The sequence below is a fragment of the Acipenser ruthenus genome, chromosome 31, assembly GCF_902713425.1.
Source record: "Acipenser ruthenus chromosome 31, fAciRut3.2 maternal haplotype, whole genome shotgun sequence".
In the NCBI taxonomy this organism is placed as follows: Eukaryota; Metazoa; Chordata; class Actinopteri; order Acipenseriformes; family Acipenseridae; genus Acipenser; species Acipenser ruthenus.
Genome location: NC_081219.1, coordinates 15,589,722 through 15,617,451, shown reverse-complemented (window position 1 = coordinate 15,617,451; position 27,730 = coordinate 15,589,722). Strand labels below are relative to the sequence as shown.

Below are 27,730 nucleotides of genomic sequence, written 5' to 3'. Positions count from 1 at the left end.
TTAAAAGTATTTTTTTTCAGTCCAACGGGTTTAAATGGCCCTGCATATCAACAAAGCACTCACTAGGCTTCTCCAGCCCCGCCCCACCCTTTCGTTTGCTATAGCGTTTACCTATGTAAGAAATAAATAATAATAATAATCATAATAATAATCATAATAATAATAATAATAATAATAGTCGTACATACCGATCGATCATCTCTGGATCACTCGTTTTATCACCAAACTCCTCAATAATGCGATCCAAGTCATTATTTGATTACTATAACATCTGAAAAAAGCTCTGCAAATGTCCACGATAGTCTCAGTGCGCTGACGCACTCAGCCAGCTTGTTTACTATGGACGCCCCGTTATCTGATACCTGATACCATATATGACTATTCATGAGATACGCCTTTTTTTTTTTTTTCTCGACTTGTTTCGGCTCCTGTCGCTCCCACTCGGCAATTGAATGGTTGTCTCGGCTTTTTCCGGAGAAAAAACGACTAAACACCCGTTTATTGCGTTGCTATAATGATGTCGGACCCAGTCCGACAAAGGACCTGTGAGGAATAATTGCAATGTCGGACCCAGTCCGACAATGAACCGCAAATTAATGTTGCTGTGTTGTTTTTTGCTATGGATGATTGATCTGATTGCCCCCGCTAATGCTTTATTGTGCACACACGAGGTTGTTGCCTCTTCATGGTTTTAATATCACCGGGTATGTGTTAATTTCTTTTTATTGTTGGGTGTTCGCTGCACACGAGTTGTGAAGGAGTGGCGTCGCTGTTTTTATTGTTGTTCTTGTTCCCTGCAGCATTGAAATGTATTGGATCATTTTGGGATCCATGGTGGTTGATTACATTAGTCACTTAAACTGTAATTTCTGATTAGAATTCACTGTGTTGTTTATGTATTTGTGTGGAGTTTATTGTTTTAATTAACATAGTTTTCTGTTTTAACAAGATATAAACTGAAAAAACACAATGTGTGGGGTTTGTCAGTGTGTGCCTCGTAATCACGTGACCCACGATTTAAGACTACAGGGGGTGCGTTCACGAGAGGCAGACTTTGCTAAGTCTGCGCAGATTATGCAAAGATTCGGAAAATTCCTTGGCTACTTGCTCCGATTCTGTGCGGATTCTGCGCAGAATGACGGAAGTCTGCCTGTCGTGAACGCACCCGAACTCTCTCCACACACAACACACAGCGTTCTTCTGCCTGCCGTCACTCCTGCACACGTGAGGGGAATACATGCAGGCTAGAGTGTCTCACGCGTGTAGGGCTGTGTGTTGAAATGAACCTGGAAACAAATTCAAATCCATGCGTTTCCAGCAGATGTGTCCGTCCTCGCCTCTTGCTTTGCTCGACTACGTCTAATAGAAATGTGTTGGGCTTGTATCTTCACCTCAGTGTTGTTATTGTGTTTAAATTGACACATTTTTTTTCTGCACTTGTATTAAATGTCGCTTCATCTGTGAGACTGAGAAATAATTCTCAGACAATATTATGGCTGTAGACCAAGAGCAAGTTCATAATACTGGTCTGTGACAATGTGAAGCACTTCCAGTGTATTTATTTATTTATTTATTTATTGCATTTATATAGCGCTTTTTGTACAAGCGTTTCACAAAGCACTGTACAGTACAGAGCACAAAAAAAGAACAAACCACAATACATTTCTATAGCATGACACACATACAGACCATAATAATACAAAAGCAGCAGTTTTTATGAAAGTGTGTTTTTGCTCTTGACAATACTCGACCGTCCCCTCGCTAGATTGCTCTGATACTGTGTGTGTGTGTGTGTCTGTGTGTGTGTGTCTCTGTGTGTGTGTGTCTCAGTGTGTGTGTGTGTGTGTTTGTGTGTGTGTGTGTGTGTCTGTTCTTCTCTCGCCTGTCCTGTGAGGATGAAGATGTAGTTTCAGTGTTTAATGCTCATCCCATCACTGTGTGTCTGTGTGTTTTTGTCTCTTGACAGGTCTGTGAGGATGAGAAGGTCTCCACAGTCTAGAGTCTGGTCTCTGACAGGCTCAACATACCTGTCAATCAACAGGGACTTCTCTACAAAGGCAAGGCGCTGGCAGGTAGGCTGAACAGCACAGCACAGCACAGCTCACCCCTCCTCTCACCCCTCGCCTCACCCCTCCTCTCACGCCTCGCCTCACCCCGGGTCAGTGTGGCACAGCCTGCCTGCTCTTCTGAACAAACACTTCAGCCCTGCCGACGTAGTGAGAGTCTGGAGCAGCTACACAAGGTAACCTGAACACAATAAACACACACACACACACACAGTGAGAGTCTGGAGCAGCTACACAAGGTAACCTGAACACAATAAACACACACACTGCTATATACAAACACACACACACACAGTGAGAGTCTGGAGCAGCTACACAAGGTAACCTGAACACAATAAACACACACACTGCTATATACACACACACACACACACACACACACACACAGTGAGAGTCTGAGCAGCTACACAAGGTAACCTGAACACAATAAACACACACACTGCTATATACAAACACACACACACACACACAGTGAGAGTCTGGAGCAGCTACACAAGGTAACCTGAACACAATAGACACACACACTGCTATATACAAACACACACACACACAGTGAGAGTCTGGAGCAGCTACACAAGGTAACCTGAACACAATAAACACACACTGCTACACACACACACACACACTGCTACAATGCACACCAGATTTAAAAGTATGTTCTGTATTACAGTGCCACATGTCGTCTCTTTTGGCAAGTGATATTTTCAAAATAATATTGAGTGGCAATAAAGAGTGCTGACTGTATTTGAACCCGGAGTAACTGTTTGTTAAGGTAGGTAGTAACACTTGTGATTGTATTTAATGATTCTTTATATAGCCGTGATTGTCTTGATTTCAATGCAGTTAATTAATGCAGAAGTTGTTCTTCCCTGCAACTATTGTAAGGATTAATGCTGCCTCTTTCAACTTGGGGTGCATGCTATGTATTTTTTGGGGGACACTTGTGGGACAGGTAAAGTTGTATATAATGTCCAACTAGGCTGAAAGCATTTATAGATTGTTTAATTTTTTTTTTAATTTTAGGTGATGAAGTGACACTTTGAATATGGGGCCTGATGAGAGAAGTATCCTTTTCATGTGGTTTTGGTTTTGCCGTTGTGAGCAGGAGTGGGAGACAGCACCGTGTCTGCATGTGAAATAACAAAGTCATCGCAGTGGAGGGACTCTCTGAAGGCTGCTGTTTGTGGATTTGTCTTGTAATGTGAGTGATCTACTGTACTGTGATGCCACTGGCTGTACGCATGCTGCACTGCAGGGGAGACACCGCTGGCATTCACAGGGCATGCTTGTTCATTTAAAGCACGCTGCACTGCAGGGGAGAGACCGCTGGCATTCACAGGGCATGCTTGTTCATTTAAAGCATGCTGCACTGCAGGGGAGACACCGCTGGCATTCACAGGGCATGCTTGTTCATTTAAAGCACGCTGCACTGTAGGGGAGACACCGCTGGCATTCACAGGGCATGCTTGTTCATTTAAAGCACGCTGCACTGTAGGGGAGACACCGCTGGCATTCACAGGGCATGCTTGTTCATTTAAAGCATGCTGCACTGCAGGGGAGACACCGCTGGCATTCACAGGGCATGCTTGTTCATTTAAAGCACGCTGCACTGTAGGGGAGACACCGCTGGCATTCACAGGGCATGCTTGTTCATTTAAAGCATGCTGCACTGCAGGGGAGACACCGCTGGCATTCACAGGGCATGCTTGTTCATTTAAAGCACGCTGCACTGTAGGGGAGACACCGCTGGCATTCACAGGGCATGCTTGTTCATTTAAAGCACGCTGCACTGTAGGGGAGACACCGCTGGCATTCACAGGGCATGCTTGTTCATTTAAAGCATGCTGCACTGTAGGGGAGATTGCACAGTGATCTTGTATGTTATTTTTAGGTGAAGTTTTGAATGCATCAAGTTGGAAGACTTGGCTTAAGATAATGAACTCCACTTTTCATAATGTAAATTGTTTAGTTTGCATGATTTGATAATACAGGTGGATTTAATTAGACAACAAAACCACCCATTACTCCATAAACAATGACTTGAACATTCATTATCCTGGCTGACCATGTTTCAGGAGACCTCTAGTGGTCAAGATGCGCCATGTGAGGGAATAATGCTATTTTTATTCTAAAACTTATGATTTCCATTACACGAGAGTAGATGTTAAAACTTCATGCTGATTTGAACTCGGCTCTCGCCAAGATAAGCACCAACTAAGACGTAGCTTTACAGTAAACTAATGTGATCCATATGTGTCTCCATCCATTTACGTTTCCTTCCATATGATGATGTAGATATCCTTCTGTCTGGTGTTAATGGCTGAAGTGTAATGCTGGCTCGAGGGATCAGCTTATTTTGCCTCCCTGGCGCATCAGCACACACAACGGCTGCGATGCTGGCTCCGGGGATCAACCATAGTGCGGCCTCTCCAGCGCATCAGCATGACAACCGTCTGGATTGAGCTAAGTAGGGTACATCTCTGAGGTTTTCAAGTGGGCACCTTCCATCCTCAGTGTTTCGTCGACTAGCCCACGACACCTCAAGAGGGCTCGACGGTGATTCTGGTGTCCCAGCATCACCCCCCTCCGTCCCCCACTCAACTCAGCCCAGCTTACTTACCTGTACATCAGCGTTTCACTGATCTGTCATGAGGGGTGTTTGTGCTGCACTGTTTCACTGATCTGTCATGAGGGGTGTTTGTGCTGCACTGTGTTTCACTGATCTGTCATGTGGGGTGTTTGTGCTGCACTGTGGGTCACTGATCTGTCATGAGGGGTGTTTGTGCTGCACTGTGGGTCACTGATCTGTCATGTGGGGTGTTTGTGCTGCACTGTGGGTCACTGATCTGTCATGAGGGGTGTTTGTGCTGCACTGTGGGTCATTGATCTGTCATGTGGGGTGTTTGTGCTGCACTGTGGGTCACTGATCTGTCATGAGGGGTGTTTGTGTTTCACTGATCTGTCATGTGGGGTGTTTGTGCTGCACTGTGGGTCACTGATCTGTCATGTGGGGTGTTTGTGCTGCACTGTGGGTCACTGATCTGTCATGAGGGGTGTTTGTGCTGCACTGTGGGTCACTGATCTGTCATGTGGGGTGTTTGTGTTTCACTGATCTGTCATGTGGGGTGTTTGTGCTGCACTGTTGGTCACTGATCTGTCATGAGGGGTGTTTGTGTTTCACTGATCTGCCATGTGGGGTGTTTGTGCTGCACTGTGGGTCACTGATCTGTCATGAGGGGTGTTTGTGCTGCACTGTTGCTCACTGATCTGTCATGAGGGGTGTTTGTGTTTCACTGATCTGCCATGTGGGGTGTTTGTGCTGCACTGTGGGTCACTGATCTGTTATGTGGGGTGTTTGTGCTGCACTGTGTTTCACTGATCTGTCATGTGGGGTGTTTGTGCTGCACTGTGTTTCACTGATCTGTCATGTGGGGTGTTTGTGCTGCTCTGTTGGTCACTGATCTGTCATGAGGGGTGTTTGTGTTTCACTGATCTGCCATGTGGGGTGTTTGTGCTGCACTGTGGGTCACTGATCTGTCATGAGGGGTGTTTGTGCTGCACTGTGGGTCACTGATCTGTCATGTGGGGTGTTTGTGTTTCACTGATCTGTCATGTGGGGTGTTTGTGCTGCACTGTTGGTCACTGATCTGTCATGAGGGGTGTTTGTGTTTCACTGATCTGCCATGTGGGGTGTTTGTGCTGCACTGTGGGTCACTGATCTGTCATGAGGGGTGTTTGTGCTGCACTGTTGCTCACTGATCTGTCATGAGGGGTGTTTGTGTTTCACTGATCTGCCATGTGGGGTGTTTGTGCTGCACTGTGGGTCACTGATCTGTTATGTGGGGTGTTTGTGCTGCACTGTGTTTCACTGATCTGTCATGTGGGGTGTTTGTGCTGCACTGTGTTTCACTGATCTGTCATGTGGGGTGTTTGTGCTGCACTGTTGGTCACTGATCTGTCATGAGGGGTGTTTGTGTTTCACTGATCTGCCATGTGGGGTGTTTGTGCTGCACTGTGGGTCACTGATCTGTCATGAGGGGTGTTTGTGCTGCACTGTTGCTCACTGATCTGTCATGAGGGGTGTTTGTGTTTCACTGATCTGTCATGTGGGGTGTTTGTGCTGCACTGTTGGTCACTGATCTGTTATGTGGGGTGTTTGTGCTGCACTGTGTTTCACTGATCTGTCATGTGGGGTGTTTGTGCTGCACTGTGGGTCACTGATCTGTCATGTGGGGTGTTTGTGCTGCACTGTGGGTCACTGATCTGTCATGAGGGGTGTTTGTGCTGCACTGTGGGTCACTGATCTGTTATGTGGGGTGTTTGTGCTGCACTGTGTTTCACTGATCTGTCATGTGGGGTGTTTGTGCTGCACTGTGGGTCACTGATCTGTCATGAGGGGTGTTTGTGTTTCACTGATCTGCCATGTGGGGTGTTTGTGCTGCACTGTGGGTCACTGATCTGTCATGAGGGGTGTTTGTGCTGCACTGTGTTTCACTGATCTGCCATGTGGGGTGTTTGTGTTTCACTGATCTGTCATGAGGGGTGTTTGTGCTGCACTGTGGGTCACTGATCTGTCATGAGGGGTGTTTGTGCTGCACTGTGGGTCACTGATCTGTTATGTGGGGTGTTTGTGCTGCACTGTGTTTCACTGATCTGTCATGTGGGGTGTTTGTGCTGCACTGTGGGTCACTGATCTGTCATGTGGGGTGTTTGTGTTTCACTGATCTGTCATGTGGGGTGTTTGTGCTGCACTGTGGGTCACTGATCTGTCATGAGGGGTGTTTGTGTTTCACTGATCTGCCATGTGGGGTGTTTGTGCTGCACTGTGGGTCACTGATCTGTCATGAGGGGTGTTTGTGCTGCACGGTGTTTCACTGATCTGCCATGTGGGGTGTTTGTGTTTCACTGATCTGTCATGAGGGGTGTTTGTGCTGCACTGTGTTTCACTGATCTGTCATGAGGGGTGTTTGTGCTGCACTGTGTTTCACTGATCTGCCATGTGGGGTGTTTGTGCTGCACTGTGGGTCACTGATCTGCCATGTGGGGTGTTTGTGCTGCACTGTGGGTCACTGATCTGTCATGAGGGGTGTTTGTGCTGCACTGTGTTTCACTGATCTGCCATGTGGGGTGTTTGTGTTTCACTGATCTGTCATGTGGGGTGTTTGTGCTGCACTGTGGGTCACTGATCTGTCATGAGGGGTGTTTGTGCTGCACTGTGGGTCACTGATCTGTCATGTGGGGTGTTTGTGCTGCACTGTGGGTCACTGATCTGTCATGAGGGGTGTTTGTGCTGCACTGTGGGTCACTGATCTGTCATGAGGGGTGTTTGTGCTGCACTGTGGGTCACTGATCTGTCATGTGGGGTGTTTGTGCTGCACTGTGGGTGACTGCCACACAGGGTCACTGTATTTTGGATCATGTTTTTTTGTTTTTTTTAAAACCTTTATTTAACCAGGAAGTCACGTTAAGATTCAAAATCTCTTTTTGGCGACAGATCTGACCAAGAGGGCAGCAATACAGAAACAATCACACACATTAACAGATTAACAGAAACATTTCAAAAATAATACCATGAAACATTAATTAATCAGGACATTCCATTGGATTATTTGCAACTTTAAAATTAATTAAAACAAGTACATTTATCAGAAATAAAATTTCCCCCCTGATTTTTTTAATCTGTTAATAATGAGATAGTTTGACATGCTTTTGAAGGTCGTTCCATGACCAGTGTTTGCTCTGCAGTTGATAGAATGTCATTCGCTTGGTCGTTATTGTTGTCTTTGACAGATTCCTGGAGTGTGTGGCTGTGTGCCTGAGTGACATCCAGAACTTAAGAGAAGTCGTTTCAATTCTGGTTCTTTCTTGAGGAGAGGTGACTTGTAGTGGTGAGTGTCAGGGTCAGTGTGGCTCGCTCCTGTGACTCTGAGCCCTGGAGCCGCTTTTAAGGGACAGTGTCCTGCAGTCTGCCTGTCTGCCCTCGACATTGTGTGAGGGCGTTTGTACCTGAGAATCAGGACTAGCTTCTCGTGACGAATGGGATGCTGGCTGGAGCATTTCTTTATGTAGTTCAGCATGTTAGTTCACGTGTAGCTGACAGTGTGGACGTGCTCATCTTGCATTGCGAGTGTCAGCTGGTTAATTCATGACTACAGTAACCTGCAGGTCACAGCTTGCACAGGTTCATCAACATTGTCAGTTATTGTCTGTACTTGTATCCTCATGTATCCAGTGTGCGCAGTGCTGTAGCAGACAGTGAGGAGTAGTGGAGCAACAATCAATCCATTTATCCATCCTCTGCCCTTAAATTTCCCGAGCTGCGATTACATATTGTTGAATCGATGCATGAGATGAGAGCCCAGTTTGGAGTCTGCTGTTGCCGTTGTCCCAGGAAATAAGTTGATCAAGCTCTAGAATTTAAATGGGAGGTTCCATTGTTTCTAATGTAACCGAGCCTAGGCTAGGAAATAAGTTGATCGGATATGTTAATGAAAAATAATTTAAAATTAATTTTGTAGGTATAATTTATATCAATTAGTAGATCGGATTTATTCGTCAGTATGCTGCCAGTTTATGTTGACTCAGAAATGTCTTCCTCTAGACAATGTGGGGAAGCTATAAAAAAGGCCAACAAGATGCTCGGATATATTGTGAGGAGTGTTGATTTTAAATCAAGGAAAGTAATGTTACAACTTTCCACCCTCCGGAGCCAATCCACAGACATCACATACAACATTCCACAAACCTTTACACAAAACAGCAGGAACTGCATCTACGCAATACAATGCGATACATGCAAAATCATTTACATTGGAGAAACAGGCAACACTATCCGAGTAAGACTAACACAACACATCTATAATATCAAACACAAAAAAGAATCACAAACACCTCTAGTAGCACACTTTCTACAACACAACTTGGAATCTCTGAAAATTACAGGGCTGGAGAGAAACCAGAACTGGACAATCGGAGAAAGGAAATGGAGAGAAAAAGACTGGATCAACAAACTACAAACAACTTTCCCGCTAGGCCTGAACATTAGAAACTCCACGATAGACCTACACTAGAAAAGGAGCTCCAAAACAAAAAAAACAAAGAAAGAAATCCAAAAAGAGCCAGATGGCCAGTGCATCTTTCTTTCCCTGAAAAACCAACCAAGTGTGGAGTTCTCAGGGAAACAAAGTTCAGTTTTATTATTTATTTATTTATTTATTTATTTATTTATTTATTTAATACATTTCAAGAATCACAGAACAGGTAATAATACAATTAAGAGAAAGATAAAAAAAAAATACAATGACTTTGGTTCTAGCAAGTACAAGTATGACAAAATACGATTCAATAACGGAGCAGATAACAGTGTCAGTGATAGTTACATCAGGATCTAATTAAATACAAAATACTACAGATTAAATAACACTTGATTACAGTACTCTAAAGTACAGGATTAAATGCAGTAAAATAGGGAGCAGATAAGAGCAAGTAAAGCGCATTTAAGGAAGAGTGATAAGTGTCCAGAGGGGAAAGAGGAGTTCTACAGGTGCTATCTGAAGAGGTGAGTCTTGAGGAGGCGCCGGAAGGTGGTCAGGGACTGGGCAGTCCTGACATCTGTAGGAAGGTCATTCCACCACTGCGGGGCGAGGGTGGAGAAGGAGCGGGCTCTGGAGACAGAGGAGCGTAGAGGAGATACAGTCTGTCTTCTAGTGCAGGAGGAGCGGAGATGTCGAGTGGGGGTGTAGGGAGAGATGAGGGTCTAGAGGTAGCTGGGTGCAGTCTGGTCAAGGCATCTGTAGGCGAGTACAAGAGTCTTGAACTGGATGTGAGTGGTGATCGGGAGCCAGTGGAATGAGCGGAGTAGTGGAGTTGCGTGGGAGAAGCGAGGCAGAGAGAACACCAGGCGAGCAGCGGAATTCTAGATGAGCTGGAGAGGACGGGTGGTGGACGCAGGGAGGCTTAGGTTTTAGGTTAGTTGATTGTAAAACATTTAATTTCCAAACCACATGCAAGCAGCACACAGAACGCTGACCCTCGTTACCTGAGTAATTTTATAACCACGAGTAAACCAGGTGAACAGCAGCAGACCCGTGAACATCGAACCACAAAACAAAACGCTAGCATGACCACGACAGCTCTCCCAGTACAGTCCTGGTTTCTGGGCACACTTCATGGGGGGGTGGTTTCTCAGCTCAATAAACTGATCCTCCTCTCTGGGGGTCATTTCAAGCAATTCCACACCAGCTTGTTAAAGAGGTTTGTGATCCACATCCTTTCAGGAACGCTTACCATGACACTGCAGTCGATTCCAAATCGTACAGAAGGGAATCTCTTTTATGACCAGCAGAGGTCACTGCAGCCGCAGCGAATTAATAAGCTTTTACTGTAGCTCAATACTGCCGCTGTAATCGCCTGTCTGGCTGTGTGTGTCCCGTTTTCAATCATTCTCTATCTTCTTTCGTGTTCAGATATGTTCACAACCAGGCTTGTTTTCAAAATCAAAATGAAATGAACTCGGTGGACGTTTTGAAGTTGGGAGTGGACGCGCTGAAAGAGGAGCTTCAACGACGAAGGCTGGACACCCGAGGCCCGAGAACAGAGCTCACAAAGCGGCTACAGGACGCACTCAAAGGCGAGGCCTCAGCAGAGGAGACGGATGAAGAATGGGAGGATTATTCTAAAGCAGGTTTTTCTGACGGTTCTGGTTCAGTTAAATCTAATGTGTTAAAAGTATATATTAAGTGCGAGCTGCTTGCAATACTGCCTCGGAGGTAGTAGAGGTTATGAATACACTGTAGTTTAAAAAACACAAAGATCCGCTTTATTCCGCAATTCAAATAAAAGGCTCACATTGAAGCGCGTCGGGTGCCGCAATGGCCAGTCAGTTAAAGCGAGATCGCTTGTGTTGATGATTCTATATGATAATTAGCATTGAAATATTGGGTTATGGTTTGAAAAAAAATCTCGCGAATTGAACGTCAAATGTCTTGATTCCTAAGAGTTTGTCTCACGTTTTGTGCAGAGGTGTGGTTGGCAATACTGCAAATGTAAAACTAAAAATTATCTGACAGCATAGAAAATCGTGTTTTTCTAATGAGATTCCACAGCAAACGGATTAATAGGATCCCGCTAATAAGGGCTGTGTTTGCAAATCAGACAATGGGTTAGATTCATTTAGCGATTTCTTCAGGACAAACTTCAAAATCTATATCGAGAAAAAGAACTGCTGTTGATGCCCCTTCTTATTGTGTGTGTGTGTGTGTGTATTTGCTGGTGTGTTAAGCTGACGCAGCCCTGATACGTGTCCTGCATTGTTATGCAATACCGTGATGTACTCGCGTTAGCAACCACGTTACTGACATATCCAGTTATTGCAATTGATTTCGTTTATAAAATAAACAGTATAACACGTGCCTCTTAACTAACTTCATGACGTAATAAAGCAAGCTATTGTTGCGCTCCGAGTGCGATGATAACAAGCAGTGATCAGCGCGCAGAATCACGTGGAGAAGAACATAATCAATCAATGGAGCGCATTCTCCTCAGTCCAACAGTGCCGGGTTTGATGTGATCACACGCCATGCGGCTTTTTCAGTTTCGTATCGCCTTGTCCATACTTGCTATAATTTGTGCAGGTGAGTAAATCCATTTTAGAAAGTAGTTTACGCAGCTAACAGTCGGGCATGGTTTCAAAGCGCGTTCTCCACTGGAATTACATTTCGTGCGTCTGTCAGAAGAGCCGTGCGCTGAAGTCGAGCAGCATTTTAGAGTCTATTATAAATGAAAGTGGAACGCAGTGAAAAGGCGCGGGGAATCTGGTCAGATTCGACATACTAATACAGCTTGATGTGGTTCAATCCTGTTATTAATTCCACACTTTCTTGTCTACAGTCCAGGTAAAGACATTTCCTCAAATCGCCTTCATAATTATCAGTATAGCTCTCAGTGATTCTAACAGAAGATGACAGCAAACGAAACACGAATGAATGAGAATCCGTGTCAAACTTATTTCAGATGCATCGAGCCCTGGAAGCCCCGAGCTACAGAACACAGACAGCGCCAGTGCTGAAGACACGCAACCAGGAGTAAGCAGTCGTGATTTCGATAAAGAAAACTTGAATTTCACAGGCCGCTGCTTCAACTGACTGGGTCAAAAAAAGTGAGTAAACAGTCTATAAAACACTACCCAATTGTACAGTGTTCCGTAGTGGTGATAATGTGTGTCACTGTGACATGCATCAGGTGCAGTATAAGAAAGCATGCTGAAACGCGTCTGCGCTCCCCGCCTCTCTCGCAGCGTTTGGTTCGTGTGAATGCTCTCACGTGCTCACTCAAGCTACCCTGAAGCCGCTGCTGGGTGTGATCGCGGCAGTCTTCATGCTGGCGGTGGGGATGATGGTGGCCTGCGCTGGGCTGCTTCTAAAACCAGGACAGGAGACAGGGTGAGTCTTTATTCTACACAGCGCAAGAAGAGTCTGTAATTCAAATCTGATATAGAAAGAACAGCCTAATTGGGTTTTACTGGGTAAAGAATAAAAGCTCACTTACAGCATGTTGCCACCAGGTGGCACTATGGACAGTCAAAAAAAAAAAAAAGATCAGCTAGCTGTTTATTTCATAAAGTAAGAATTTGCATTGAACAGGTTTTGATGTGTTTGCAGACGAGATGACCAGCCTGCTCCACCTCAGTGAGTATCATTATTAACACGGAGGCAGGGAGGGCTTCTAAAAGCCTGTTACAAGACCTGCACAACTCCCACTGCCAAACCTACCCTTACACATTCGCAAGTCTGGACTGTACTGTAACTCTGTCCAAACATGTGTGTAACTCTGGCCAAACGCGTGTGTAACTCTGTCCAAAAGCGTGTGTAACTCTGTCCAAACATGTGTGTAACTCTGTCCACACGCGTGTGTAACTCTGTCCAAACGTGTGTGTAACTCTGTACAGCTGCTGCTTTGAATGCAGCACCCATGAGAGCGCACTGTGACCTTTCTGTCGTGTTTGTCTTTCAGAGAGGAGCAGCTTCATGAAGAAATAGAAGATTAAGTGTATTGCCTGCAAGAGAGTTTTCAATCTATTAAAAAAAGTCTGATTAAAACAGAGAATGCAGTTCTCTGATTTCACCAGTTACTCAGGAAGTGGATGAATCCGCTGTGTAGAGCAGCAGTGTGTGTGTGTCTGTGTGTGTGTGTGTGTGTTGTAGTGTCTGTTTTCAATGTGTGTGTGTGGTGGCACAGTGGCTTCCCAGAAGATTTTTTGAAATAGGAGTATTATAGAAATATCTCAACTAATATCTTTGATATACTGTAATGTGACAAGGAAGCTGTGTGAGTAAAGGGTCCTCATGCAGTAAAGTAAGGTGCTATTGTACAACATACTGTCAGCATGGTGAAGCAACAAGGGAACGCTGTCGGTCTCTATAACAATCAGGGCTCTCGCACATCTACATCTTATCTGTGCTGTCTCTTACACTGTCCTTTATCTAAAAAACACACACTGGCATTTCTGCAAGCCCTGGATTGTGATGTCATACTATTTGCATACATTTCTCTGACCTCACGATGAACTGCTGTTGATGCATTGTGCCAGTAAGCGGGTGACTGAGAAGATGATTTGAGATGAAGAGACAACTGGAGGGACTTGTTCTGCTTTTCCTTCTCTCTGCTCTGTGCTGTGAGTGACTGTCACTGTTAGCAGTGAAGTGATTTGGGCTAGCAACACAAAAACAGAACACATTTCATTACAAAACCATTGAAGGTAGAATAATCTGGTTAAAAAACTGCAACATGTTTTGTCTGATTAAAAAAAGGTCTCAGTGAAAGAACAAGTGTGAAGATGAGTGTGTAATCTCACAATGTATTTGTATTTGCTTGCGATTGTAAGTCGCCCTGGATAAGGGCGTCTGCTAAGAAATAAATAATAATAATGAAGTTAATCTGAGTGTGTAATCCCACAATGAAGTTAATCTGAGTGTGTAATCTCACAATGAAGTTAATCTGAGTGTGTAATCTCACAATGAAGTTAATCTGAGTGTGTAATCTCACAATGAAGTTAATCTGAGTGTGTAATCTCACAATGAAGTTAATCTGAGTGTCTAATATCACAATGGAGTTCACTGTTGTGGCAGGTCTGACAATCAGTTTTCCAGAGAGGCAAAACCTGAATATAAATCAGTAACTGAACCACCGGGCGAGGTGGGGGCTGAGCAGGGCAGAGGTACCAGTGTACTGAAGAGAGAGCAGGGCAGAGGTACCAGTGTACTGAAGAGAGAGCAGGGCAGGGGCGAGTATCACTGAACCAGGGATTATATCAGATACTTTACAAGCAAAACAAACAGTTTAGAAATGCTGGGTGTCCAGAATTGATCAATGTAAACGGTGTAGAGCCCGTAGCTACATAGCTTGCATTGCAGTTCAAGGTTTTTCTTCTTTAGGATCTTTCTTAGACAGCAGCGATGCAGCAGGCTCTGAAGAAGGCAATAGGATTTTAACACGAGTGAAGAGAGTCGACACGTTTTGGCAGAAAGGTAAGCCTCTTTCTTTAAGTTAAGTGAATGCATTTTGATGTGGCAGTAATAGTACACTAGTGGTGTCTCTGAATTCACTGTGCCGCATCTGAAGCGCTGCTGTAATACGGCTGGACAGCGTGCTTTCTACAAGGAGATGCCACTAAAGCCCAACAGCAGGGGATCTGCCCGCCTGCTGAACGTGCCCTCCAGCTGGGAAGTATCTCATGTTCAGTGTGTTGGGGGTCTGCCTGCCTGCTGAACGTGCCCTCTCTTGTGTTACTCTCCAGCTGGGAAGTATCTCATGTTCAGTGTGTTGGGGGTCTGCCTGCCTGCTGAACGTGCCCTCTCTTGTGTTGCTCTCCAGCTGGGAAGTATCTCATGTTCAGTGTGATGGGGGGAAGCCTCCTACTTCTATTACATAACCCAGCATAACTGGTGAGTGTTCCACAGCTTTGCCATTTATTTCAGAGAGTAGCAATTGTTTGAACTGTCCATCTGAAAACTGAGGAGTGAGACACTCCCGTTCCCCCTATAGGAGATTAGCGGCTGTGTAGACAGACTAGCGGGGAGCTGTGTGGAGCAGCCATCAGTGTGCAGTCAGTCCCAGCCAGCCCTCTGCAGCCATGGGCACGTCTTCTCTGTCCAAGACGAGCAGGGACGCATGATGACAGCAGCTTCTGCTCCAGCTCTACCTGAGCAACGATAGCCCGAGGCTTCCCTGGACCGGCTTGCTCTGGATTACATGCTTCACACATTTCTGTGCTTCTGCTTTTTTACAGTAAACAAGATAAAAGAGAGACGGAGAGATTGAAAGCTATGCAAGAGGAAGCAGAGGACTCATAACTCACTCTGCTTTGAGCAGACAGCTCCAGCTTTTATCAGCTAAGAGAAAAATAAAGTAAAAATAGAAACTGGAAAAATCACAGGCAGGGTTATGCAGGGTCTGTTCACTTAAGAAAAGAGAATAGAAAAGTCAGGGAAACACAATGGTGATGATTACAAATATTACTTTATTCATTTATGTACAAACACAGACAAAACACACAACTAAAAGAAAGAAAAACATAAGTGTTTTACATATACAGAATCCCAAGTGAAGCCACTGTGCTGGAGCTGAGTCTCCACTGTCTGCACATTGAAGCACTGTGAGGCAGTCCATTAGAGCAGGGTTGTGTGTGTGAGGCAGTCCATTAGAGCAGGGCTGTGTGTGTGAGGCAGTCCATTAGAGCAGGGTTGTGTGTGTGAGGCAGTCCATTAGAGCAGGACTGTGTGTGTGAGGCAGTCCATTAGAGCAGGGTTGTGTGTGTGAGGCAGTCCATTAGAGCAGGGTTGTGTGTGTGAGGCAGTCCATTAGAGCAGGACTGTGTGTGTGAGGCAGTCCATTAGAGCAGGACTGTGTGTGTGAGGCAGTCCATTAGAGCAGGGTTGTGTGTGTGAGGCAGTCCATTAGAGCAGGGTTGTGTGTGTGAGGCAGTCCATTAGAGCAGGACTGTGTGTGTGAGGCAGTCCATTAGAGCAGGACTGTGTGTGTGAGGCAGTCCATTAGAGCAGGGTTGTGTGTGTGAGGCAGTCCATTAGAGCAGGGTTGTGCGTGTGAGGCAGTCCATTAGAGCAGGGTTGTGCGTGTGAGGCAGTCCATTAGAGCAGGGTTGTGCGTGTGAGGCAGTCCATTAGAGCAGGGTTGTGCGTGTAAGGCAGTCCATTAGAGCAGGGTTGTGCGTGTGAGGCAGTCCATTAGAGCAGGGCTGTGTGTGTGAGGCAGTCCATGCACAGTGAATGCCAGCTTGAATGAACATCACTGCCATGCAAACCAGTCTGTGAGAAGGGGTGCTCACATTGTGAAGCGCAATTACATCACACAGATACCAGGTAGTTAAAAAAAAGAATTACAAATTGAGAAATTATATATATATATATAAATAAAGGATTGAAAGGTGAGATCACATTTCTGGCCTCCTCCAGGAACAGTAGCAAACACATGTGGTGTCGAGTGCAGCTGTCAGACAGAGCGGTCAGTGCAGGGCTAGCAGTGCTGCTGGAGGCTCTCTACTGCTCTGGGCTGTGGCGTGGCTCCTCTGCAGACTGGCTGAACACAGGGAAGGGCAGGCGCTCCTCGATGTGGCTCTGGCAGAAGCGGTAAATGATGATGCACTGGTAGTTCCACAGGAAGAGCAGCACCATGACTGTGAGAGCCAGCAGAACCAGCAGTCCCACCAGGGCTCTGCTCCACAGCCAGCCCAGCCTCGCCTCCCTCTGCTGGGGCTCAGGGCTCTCCGGTCTGGCAGGGGGGTGTTCCTCTGCTGGGGCGAGTTTGCCCAGTTCAGGATCAGCGTTCAGCTGGGGTATGGACTGGAACAGACGCAGGAAGTGTTTCAGCCCCAAGCTGATGCAGCGGCCCGAGTGACCCTGGGGTGACCTGTCCACCACACTCATCCTTCAGGCGCTGACTGGACACGTCACAGCAGAATCAGATTCACTTAGCAACAGCACCAGCCCGACTCCCACAGGCAATCTCCAGTGTGTGCAGATCCTGCAAGCAACCCCAGAGTGCATTGAAATCCTGCAGAGCAGCTGTCAAACATCACTGCAAATAATACATTCAAACTGAGTCCAGAACAGGCATCGTGCTGCACTAACCAGTCACCTCAACATCACTGATGGTATTCTATGATTTCAATATTACTGTATTAGTTTACCTTGGTTATGGCGCTATTATCTCGTGCAATCTGACACGCGCCTGTCGTTTTCACAGACTCAGAAGAGTCCATGTTTACTAACACTGTGCCGCCTATATAAAATTACAGTAGTCCCCGTGCCTGCCGCAGGTTTCTATATAATGACGGTCGGTTACTGTAATATACTGCACAGGACACACTGTACTAGCGGAGAGTATTCTATAGAGCGTGCACCCAGACGGATATTGCAATTTACTTCATTGACTCGATGGCCGGATCTGTATTAACTGCAATTCAAAACACTTAGTACTCCTGCAGCTGGATAGCGGGCTGGCATGCACTGAACAGTTTCTAAATAGTTTACATAGCAGGCCGAGGCGCAATGAGAGACGCATTCATTTCGTACAGGTGCCAGGGTCGCGTGTAGACACTCTGTTAGCTGTTAGCTAAAAACAAAGAGACGGACCACATTTGGACCTGATGTCACTTGTGTGTTTTTTTTTTTTTATTTGTGTGCATGCAAGAAATTTGATCCAAGTTACTTCAGAAAAAAAACTTACCGGCCGCAAACAATGAACTCAATATTTCGCTTGTTTTTATTTCCTGGTGATAGTCGTGCTTCTCCAGAGATCTCGTGCGATCAGGTCTCTCTCTCTGCGCTCCGCGGAGTCCTCTCACCCTCTTTAATCGCGTCTCACGGGCTTGTTCACCTCAAAAGGTGCTGCCCCGCCCCTTGCGGAAGGAGTATGCCACTGTCTATCCAATCACAGCAAGAGGCAGTCCAAATTACGTTCTTGTGCACGAGGAGAAGTTGAGCTGTCTCAGGCCACACACACACTAATGCACCAGCAATCACACACACACACACACACACACACACACATAACCAAAGGGGCACCATTTTAACCCTGATAGAAACAAAAGCATTTGTTATAAAGTCCTGCATGCAGGTCAGTAAGAGGAGACTCACACTGGGGTGAGAGTTACACACAGAGAGGCTGTGCGGTGCAGGGGTCCTGCATGCAGGTCAGTAAGAGGAGACTCACACTGGGGTGAGAGTTACACACAGAGAGGCTGTGCAGTGCAGGGGTCCTGCATGCAGGTCAGTAAGAGGAGACTCACACTGGGGTGAGAGTTACACACAGAGAGGCTGTGCGGTGCAGGGGTCCTGCATGCAGGTCAGTAAGAGGAGACTCACACTGGGGTGAGAGTTACACAGAGAGAGGCTGTGCGGTGCAGGGGTCCTGCATGCAGGTCAGTAAGAGGAGACTCACACTGGGGTGAGAGTTACACACAGAGAGGCTGTGCAGTGCAGGGGTCCTGCATGCAGGTCAGTAAGAGGAGACTCACACTGGGGTGAGAGTTACACACAGAGAGGCTGTGCGGTGCAGGGGTCCTGCATGCAGGTCAGTAAGAGGAGACTCACACTGGGGTGAGAGTTACACACAGAGAGGCTGTGCAGTGCAGGGGTCCTGCATGCAGGTCAGTAAGAGGAGACTCACACTGGGGTGAGAGTTACACACAGAGAGGCTGTGCGGTGCAGGGGTCCTGCATGCAGGTCAGTAAGAGGAGACTCACACTGGGGTGAGAGTTACACACAGAGAGGCTGTGCAGTGCAGGGGTCCTGCATGCAGGTCAGTAAGAGGAGACTCACACTGGGGTGAGAGTTACACACAGAGAGGCTGTGCGGTGCAGGGGTCCTGCATGCAGGTCAGTAAGAGGAGACTCACACTGGGGTGAGAGTTACACACAGAGAGGCTGTGCAGTGCAGGGGTCCTGCATGCAGGTCAGTAAGAGGAGACTCACACTGGGGTGAGAGTTACACACAGAGAGGCTGTGCGGTGCAGGGGTCCTGCATGCAGGTCAGTAAGAGGAGACTCACACTGGGGTGAGAGTTACACACAGAGAGGCTGTGCAGTGCAGGGGTCCTGCATGCAGGTCAGTAAGAGGAGACTCACACTGGGGTGAGAGTTACACACAGAGAGGCTGTGCGGTGCAGGGGTCCTGCATGCAGGTCAGTAAGAGGAGACTCACACTGGGGTGAGAGTTACACACAGAGAGGCTGTGCGGTGCAGGGGTCCTGCATGCAGGTCAGTAAGAGGAGACTCACACTGGGGTGAGAGTTACACACAGAGAGCCTGTGCGGTGCAGGGGTCCTGCATGCAGGTCAGTAAGAGGAGACTCACACTGGGGTGAGAGTTACACACAGAGAGCCTGTAGAGGTGCAATAAGGTTTCAACGCTCCAGCGGAATCGAATCACAACTGAAACAGGAGAATTGGCAGGCGTGGGATCGGGAGAGAGATTAGTTCCAGTGGGTGGAACTGGAACTGAACTATCATAATGACTTTGCATAATGCCGTGTGTGTTTACATATAAATATTTCTATATTGTAACATGAAGCCTCACAGCCAGCGTTCATTGCACTCTTTAAAAATCACTGCCCCAGACACAGAACTGTAAGGGTTAGCACAGTTTATTATTTACAATAACAAAACAAAGAAACAAAACAAAAACCTAACTCCATTTTGGAGCCCTAAACAAAACTCTCTCCATCCTAACTGTACACTGGATGGATAAACTGTTTACCAGCAAAGCAAAGCCCTCTCACACACTCAGGTCTCCACAGCACCTGTCTCCTTTACGCATACATTCACTACTGCTTTGGGTGTGCATGGCTTGTCCTGTGGCATCCTGGGAAATGTAGTCCGGCAGCTCCTTCTTGGACTACAACTTTTCTACTTGCCCTAGTCTGCCACAACTACCCCATCGTCTCTGCAACAATATATATATTTGAGATTCATAACTAATCAACACTCACCCCCCTGCCCCTGCCACACACACACATTTAGCTTTATTAAAAGCTATGACAGTAAGGTGATATTAGTCATTTTGCGATAGTTGCTTGGAAAATCTAATAGCAAGTGAAGAATGTTAATCAAAGTGCTGCGTATTAAAGGATGCTGCCAGTGAGGTCTGTTACAGGCTACTAAGGGTTCTAGAGCAGGAGTCTCTTACAGGTTCCTAAGGGTTCTAGAGCAGGGCCTGTGCTCAATCCTGAGAAGAGAGAAGGCAATAAAAACACCACTGCAATTCTGTTTGTGGGTTTTGGTTCTTAAACATTAACTAGCACAAAATATTTTCCAAAAACACGTCCAAGAACAACAGCAAGGCTGGTTACTACAAACCAGTCACAGAGCAGCTCCAGGTTGGGAAAGATCAAGGTGCATTTTGAATGCATGCTCTGATCAGGAGCACTAATAAAGGGAGCCAGAGTAAGATGAGACAGTGTCTATTTCCCAATAGTTCACGGGTAACCATAGCTTTACCATGGTCACCCTGTTACTGACATTATGGCTCCACCTCTGTGTCAGAGCACTTGACAGCACTATCATGTGTATCTATACCTCTGACCTTCTTACATGACTGTGACTGTGTATGTGAGAAACACAATCACCTATATACATCCAGATGTAAAACAGATACAAGTCAAACAGATCCTTTCTGTAAGCTGACATTCAGATTCGTAAGATACGGTAACTTCTGCTGTTCTGCAACCAAGGTTTCAACTATGAGACTTGGCTTTTGAAAATGAAACAAGTTTTGCTACATTTGGTGTTTGGCTGCACTCTGTGCATAGCCAGTATTTATTTACATGAAAAGCAGTGACTGTCCCTCATACATTTTTATTCTGATCATATTCTCACAGCTGAATATGGTGCACAAAACCTTGAGGTCCATGGGTCCCCACTGGCTCTGCTGGCCTGTGATTTGAGTGCAGGCTGATAAACCCCATTTCTATTGTATTCATTCCTGGCCCCTGTGCTCCTGTGATTTGAGTGCAGGCTGATAAACCCCATTTCTATTGTATTCATTCCTGGCCCCTGTGCTCCTGTGATTTGAGTGCAGGCTGATAAACCCCATTTCTATTGTATTCATTCCTCGCTCGGCTGGCCTGTGATTTGAGTGCAGGCTGATAAACCCCATTTCTATTGTATTCATTCCTGACCCCTGTGGTCCTGTGATTTGAGTGCAGGCTGATAAACCTAATTTCTATTGTATTCATTCCTCGCTCTGCTGGCCTGTGATTTGAGTGCAGGCTGATAAACCCCATTTCTATTGTATTCATTCCTGGCCCCTGTGCTCCTGTGATTTGAGTGCAGGCTGATAAACCCCATTTCTATTGTATTCATTCCTCGCTCGGCTGGCCTATGATTTGAGTGCAGGCTGATAACCCCCATTTCTATTGTATTCATTCCTCGCTCGGCTGGCCTGTGATTTGAGTGCAGGCTGATAAACCCCATTTCTATTGTATTCATTCCTGGCCCCTGTGGTCCTGTGGGGCTGGGAGTTGTACACAACAGGTGCACGGGGCAGCACTGACGTGTTTACAGCGTGGCTGCCAGGTTTTTATTTCAGCTCCACACAGCGCTCAGCTGTGATTGCTCCCTCCCCCACCACTCCACACACCCATTTTTAGCTCTGCAGGGGGATCAACGCTCTAACGGCATGTAATAGAAGTTGTATGTGTCCCGTAGGATTATTATTATTTATTTCTTAGCAGACGCCCTTATCCAGAGCGACTTACAACTGTTACAAGATATCACATTATACATTATTTCACATTATACAGATATTACATATTTTACAGGATCTTTCCAAGTGTGCTATAGGGCAGTTCCGTTTGTACCACGAGCGACCAGCGTGTTTGGCCCTGGCACGATGTTCTGGTACAGAACTGATGGCAGCACAGAAAGATTAGTGAGGGAGGGATCCTGTGATCCCCACAGGATGTATATTGCATATTGAACGCACTGTGACACTGTAAATGACTGAGGCTATATCAAATCTACAACAGCAAAACGATTATTAAGAATGGATTTTAAAAAAATACAATAGGTAGATGCATATCACAGTTTAAAACAATTCTTAAAATTACTGGAAGATGTTAAATGTATTCTTAAGACCTGGGAAGCCTCCACGCAACGCTGAATCAACGAAACCGCAACTGTAACTGCAGAACACGAAATCACGTGATATATCTGGACAAGGCGCTTCACGTGACTCGACCGAACAGCGATTCGAGAGCGGCAGGACTCATAAATAACGCTTCCTTTTGACAGTTATTTTTATATTTACAAACGGGAAGATTACAAACATTTACTTTATATACATATGTAGAGAGAGAGAAAACATAGGATATGAGCATTTGTTGTAGTTTTTTTTTAGTAAGGGTACTGTTAGTCATGTTACCGTTCAACTTCACGCAGACTTACACAAGTAAGACATTCCTGTATTTATTAATGTACGTGTAATTGTCACGTTATTGTGTGAATTCTTGTTATATTATTTCATAATATCCTTAATAAGGATTAGCCGGTCACAAGAGAGTTATGTGAGAGTGTACTGTGAGCGCAGCTGACAGGTTTGGCTTTTGTTTCAATTTGGAGAAAGTTATTAAGTACCTTTGTTTTCAAAATAAAAAAAAACCCGTTGGTAAAATTGTGACATTAGAATCATGCTGATTTTTAAATGTAACGGTTTTTAAAAATAGGTTTTGCCCTCTGTCTGGATTTCACGCAACAGAAGATTCGGTGACAGCGCTTCTATTTAAACAGGAAGTGTCAGTCCGGTGTTTCTAAACATGGACCCGTGTTGCTAACATAGTCTTCATTTCCACCTTGATTCCACTGCTGATTTCCACTCGGAGCTACTTTGTTTTTTACACTGTGCGTCCTTTTCAGTACAATAGTGTGTTGCACTGTTACTGTGCCCCGTGTGTTTTTATAGATCCCTGCCTTCCTGGCTGGCAATACACGAACGAGGGCTGCTATTATATTGAGGTCAACACCATGACAACCTGGAAGGAGGCCCTAGCGATCTGTAGATCGTATTGGATGACAGACCTGCTGTACTTGGAGAGCAAATATGAAATGGTACTGTAATATGAAATGGTGCTGTTATATGAAATGAAACTGTAATATGAAATGATACTGCAATATGAAATGATACTGCAATATGAAATGATGCTGCAATATGAAATGGTGCTGTATTATGAAATGATGCTGTAATATGAAATGGTACTGCAATATGAAATGATACTGCAATATGAAATGAAACTGTAATATGAAATGAAACTATATAAAATGGTACTGTAATATGAAATTAAGCTGTAATATGAAATGGTACTGCAATATGAAATGATGCTGCAATATGAAATGATACTGTATTATGAAATGAAACTGTATTATGAAATGATGCTGTATTATGAAATGATGCTGCAATATGAAATGATGCTGCAATATGAAATGGTACTGTAATATGAAATGAAACTGTAATATGAAATGGTGCTGTATTATGAAATGGTACTGTAATATGAAATGGTGCTGTATTATGAAATGATGCTGCAATATGAAATGGTGCTGTATTATGAAATGAAACTGTAATATGAAATGGTGTTGTATTATGAAATGATGCTGCAATATGAAATGATACTGTATTCTGAAATGAAACTGTAATATGAAATGAAACTGTAATATGAAATTAAGCTGTAATATGAAATGATGCTGTAATATGAAATGGTACTGTAATATGAAATGGTACTGTAATATGAAATGATGCTGTATTATGAAATGATGCTGTATTCTGAAATTGTCCTGTCGTTTCTCCCTCTCTGGTGCTTTTTATTTTTTATTATTTCTGAAATATTGAATAATGAAGTCTTTCCTTTTCCAGGAATTGATGCCAGTTATTGCTGGCTTCGGAGCATTTTGGACAGGACTGAACGACCGGTCTCAGGAGTCGCTATTCCAGTGGACCGCAGGATCCACACTCGACCCCTCTCTCAAAACGTGAGCTCTTGTGCTTGTATATTTAAAAACAAACACAAGTCACAACACTTTCACTATATTCATCGCAGATCCGTCACAAATCACCTCTAATTTGCAGGCTGCTTCAGTTTCCAAACTGCCACAATTCCCGTGACTTGTGGTTGCATTTCAGTTTTGTAAAATAAATAAAACAACAGCAGTATACATCTTAGATAAATAAATGCATGGAAGTGAATGAGTTGAAATCCAGCAGAGCCTGTGGTTCTGGTCAGCTCAGAGATAGAAGTCCATCATTGTGGTGGATGGTTTGTGCTGCTCAGCTGTTAATGTCTGCAGGACTCTCTATCCCTCTGCAGGTATTTTCTTGATGACAAGGTAAAGGGAGGGCTGAAGGACTGTGTCTCGTTCAACACAAGGACCGGATTTCTTACTGACAATGACTGTGCGATGAAGAACTTCTTCATCTGCAAACGCAATAGGAGTATGCAGAAAAGTCTTTCCATTTTCGTTTGATTTTGAAATCCAGCCACCTACCCCTCAGTATGTAATGTAAATGGCATGTAGCACCATTGTATCTGGCAGGCTAATGGGAAGGGTTGGCTTTGTCACGGCTCAACCTGTCATTATGTGTGATAGTGGTACAAACTGGAGCACACTGAAAGCAACATTGCTGAAGAAAAACAATATGGATTTTACTTTAGACAAATTCTTTTACTGTTTTTATTGCTGATCAAGTTTTTATCTCAGTACAGATATATGCATTTGCCCAATTGTAACGTATGCTGCACGATGTGGGTTTAGCTGAGTGGGTAGAATAGTGAGTGAATGTGTGTCTCTGCTGAACACATGGCATGTTGAACCCAGAAGACAATGACCATGGCTGCATTTTCTTTTCTATCTGCAGGCTGTGATGTATTTATGAAAATGATTCCCTTCCCATTTTTGTTCCTTCAGCTGCAGACTTTTTTGAAGAGAAGCCAGGATATGGCCTGGAACAGAGCCCTCCATACAGCTATGAACAGAGGTCAGACCTAACCAGTGCTAAGGATGCCTGTCAGAGTACCAAGTCTCAATGTGCCGCTGTCGTGCCATCAGAAAGCTTATTTTATCTAGTCCCAGCCAGCGCCAAGATAGTCCCAAAAGCCAGTTCCATGGTGTATTCCAGAACAGGTTAGCAGACAGACAGACAGACAGGTACACTTTAAAAAGCTTACATGATCAGATCAGTCATTTTGTATCAGTATGTAGAGGGTCACAGTCTCTTTATTTGCCATGTGTGATTGCGTGGTTTCCCTCAGAATGCTCTCCAGGTTACAGCGGCAGCAAGTGTGAGATTTGGACCAAACCTGTGAAGTGCGACTGTAATTCAGGAATCAAAACGAGCGCTCAGCAAGGTAGAGAGACCCTGACACACACTTTAACATAGTATTATCCATTTAAACAGAGACCCTGACACACACACACACACACACACACACACTTTAACATAGTATTATCCATTTAAACAGAGACCCTGACACACACACACACACACACACTTTAACATAGTATTATCCATTTAAACAGAGACCCTGACACACACACACACACACACACTTTAACATAGTATTATCCATTTAAACAGAGACCTTGACACACACACACACACACTTTAACATAGTATTATCCATTTAAACAGAGACCCTGACACACACACACACACACTTTAACATAGTATTATCCATTTAAACAGAGACCCTGACACACACACACACACACTTTAACATAGTATTATCCATTTAAACAGAGACCCTGACACACACACACACACACACACACACTTTAACATAGTATTATCCATTTAAACAGAGACCCTGACACACACACACACACACACACTTTAACATAGTATTATCCATTTAAACAGAGACCCTGACACACACACACACACACACACACACACACACTTTAACATAGTATTATCCATTTAAACAGAGACCCTGACACACACACACACACACACACACACACACACTTTAACATAGTATTATCCATTTAAACAGAGACCCTGACACACACACACACACACTTTAACATAGTATTATCCATTTAAACAGAGACCCTGACACACACACACACACACACACACACACACACACACTTTAACATAGTATTATCCATTTACACTGTGTGCTAATGCAGCCTCTTCCTCTTCTCAGTGTGTGGTGCTCAGGCGTCGGCTTGTGATGCTGCAGCTGGCTGTTTGCCGTCCTGCTCAGGTAAGTCCTCACTTAAATGATTCATATTTTGGGGGCAGTTGTATACAGATTTGCAAATCCTTATATAATTTCCCCAGACACTGTAGTGTTTAATATTGTAAGGGGAGTATCTAATGTATATTCCAATTCTTAAGGAATTTCTAGCAGTGCTTAATACAGGAGTTTGGGCACACAGCCTCCCTGACTCCTGCCATGCTCAGTGTTCAAGTCATTTGCATCTGCAGTCACTGAAAGAATGGGGTTGCTAATGTCCAATGTCCTTCAGACACAAAGGAAAGTGAGTTTGATGCAGCTGATCTGACTATAATCAAGCTGCTGGAGAATCGTTTATTCAACAATGAGGATCTAGCAAGTTGGGACCACCCTGACAACTCGCAAGGGGAATTTATCAAATACAAGCAGCCCTGAAGCCCTGCAGCCCCGTCTCACTCGCCAGGTAAATACTGCAGCTGCTTCTGGCATTGCTTTAGGGTCCCACATTGTATTTGTGTCTCTTTTTCCTGTGTGTTCGTTCAGGTAAGTGTCACACTGTCTTCTGTACTTTTGCTCCTCGTTCTATAGGCTGAATGTGTATTGTCTTCATGAAGTGTGAGTGTCATTCAATCACAATTAACAGGACACCTCTTAAAAGAGTCAAGGCTGGTTCACCTGACTGATGCTGATAACGTGTCTGAACCGGACCTGGAACCAGTTCACACGAGTGACGTTGGTCTATTTTTCAAGGTCACAGAGACAGTTGTTCGAATCCAGAATAATGGGTAAAACAGGGCATTGAAGTACCTATTTCCAGTTGAGTTTCAAGGATTCTTGGCTTGTTATTGCAGGGATTGCTTTCTCTCCTGGATTAGCTTGTCATGTTGAGTGGCGAGTGGTGAGCAGAGGGCACAGGAAACCCAAGATGCACAGCAAGAACATCGTCTCCCGTTAGGAAGAAAAGGATCCGGCTTCAGCAGGGTCAGGGGCAAACAAAACTGAATCTCCTGTCGCTCCTCTCTGAAATGACCATTTCATTGAAACGGTACAGACAATTATTTGGGAGGGAGAAGAGATTACTCCAGTGAGAGGTTGCAGAGCCCTGATCAGTAGAGCATTGTTGTTTTACAAAACTGCACTTTTTAACTTGATCGTAAATGTATTTAAAATGTTTGAGGTTAAAAGTTTCAGAAAATACATTTCCAGAAAACAGAATGTTGTTTTAAATGTTGTGCTTTTCAACACTTGTAGTAAAGTCTTTATTTGTTCATTAACTTTTTACTAATAATAAAACATATACATTGAAGTAGTTTCTTTCAGGACGTTATAGTAATAGTTACAATTGTTTGCAAACGTTTTGACCTGAAGTCTTTCTCAGAGTATTTTTGAAAATAAAGTTACAAGATGAAATGTACTTGCCAAT

General features: G+C 44.7%; 1 protein-coding gene and 1 long non-coding RNA gene across 5 annotated transcripts; both read left to right on the top strand.

Moving 5' to 3' along the window:
* Positions 1-10,755: 10,755 nt before the first annotated feature.
* LOC117963042 (uncharacterized) lies at positions 10,756-13,989 on the top strand. Its single transcript, XR_004660607.2, has 3 exons — positions 10,756-12,222; positions 12,361-12,505; positions 13,077-13,989. It is a non-coding gene; the product is annotated as an uncharacterized LOC117963042 (long non-coding RNA).
* Positions 13,990-22,097: 8,108 nt separating this feature from the next.
* On the top strand, positions 22,098-27,613 carry LOC117966176 (uncharacterized). 4 transcript variants are annotated; one of them, XM_059005365.1, is made up of 9 exons: positions 22,101-22,526; positions 23,037-23,182; positions 23,982-24,097; positions 24,433-24,557; positions 25,031-25,246; positions 25,375-25,470; positions 26,275-26,334; positions 26,600-26,770; positions 27,159-27,613. In XM_059005365.1, the coding sequence occupies exons 1-8, from the start codon at positions 22,448-22,450 to the stop codon at positions 26,740-26,742; spliced, it is 981 nt and encodes a 326-aa protein (XP_058861348.1). In that variant the 5' UTR covers positions 22,101-22,447; the 3' UTR covers positions 26,743-26,770; positions 27,159-27,613. The 4 variants fall into 4 exon arrangements, with proteins under 4 accessions (XP_058861349.1, XP_034767614.1, XP_058861350.1 ...); XM_059005366.1 differs by having other exon boundaries at positions 22,098-22,526; positions 26,600-27,613; XM_034911723.2 differs by lacking the exon at positions 23,037-23,182 and having other exon boundaries at positions 22,100-22,526.
* Positions 27,614-27,730: the final 117 nt, after the last annotated feature.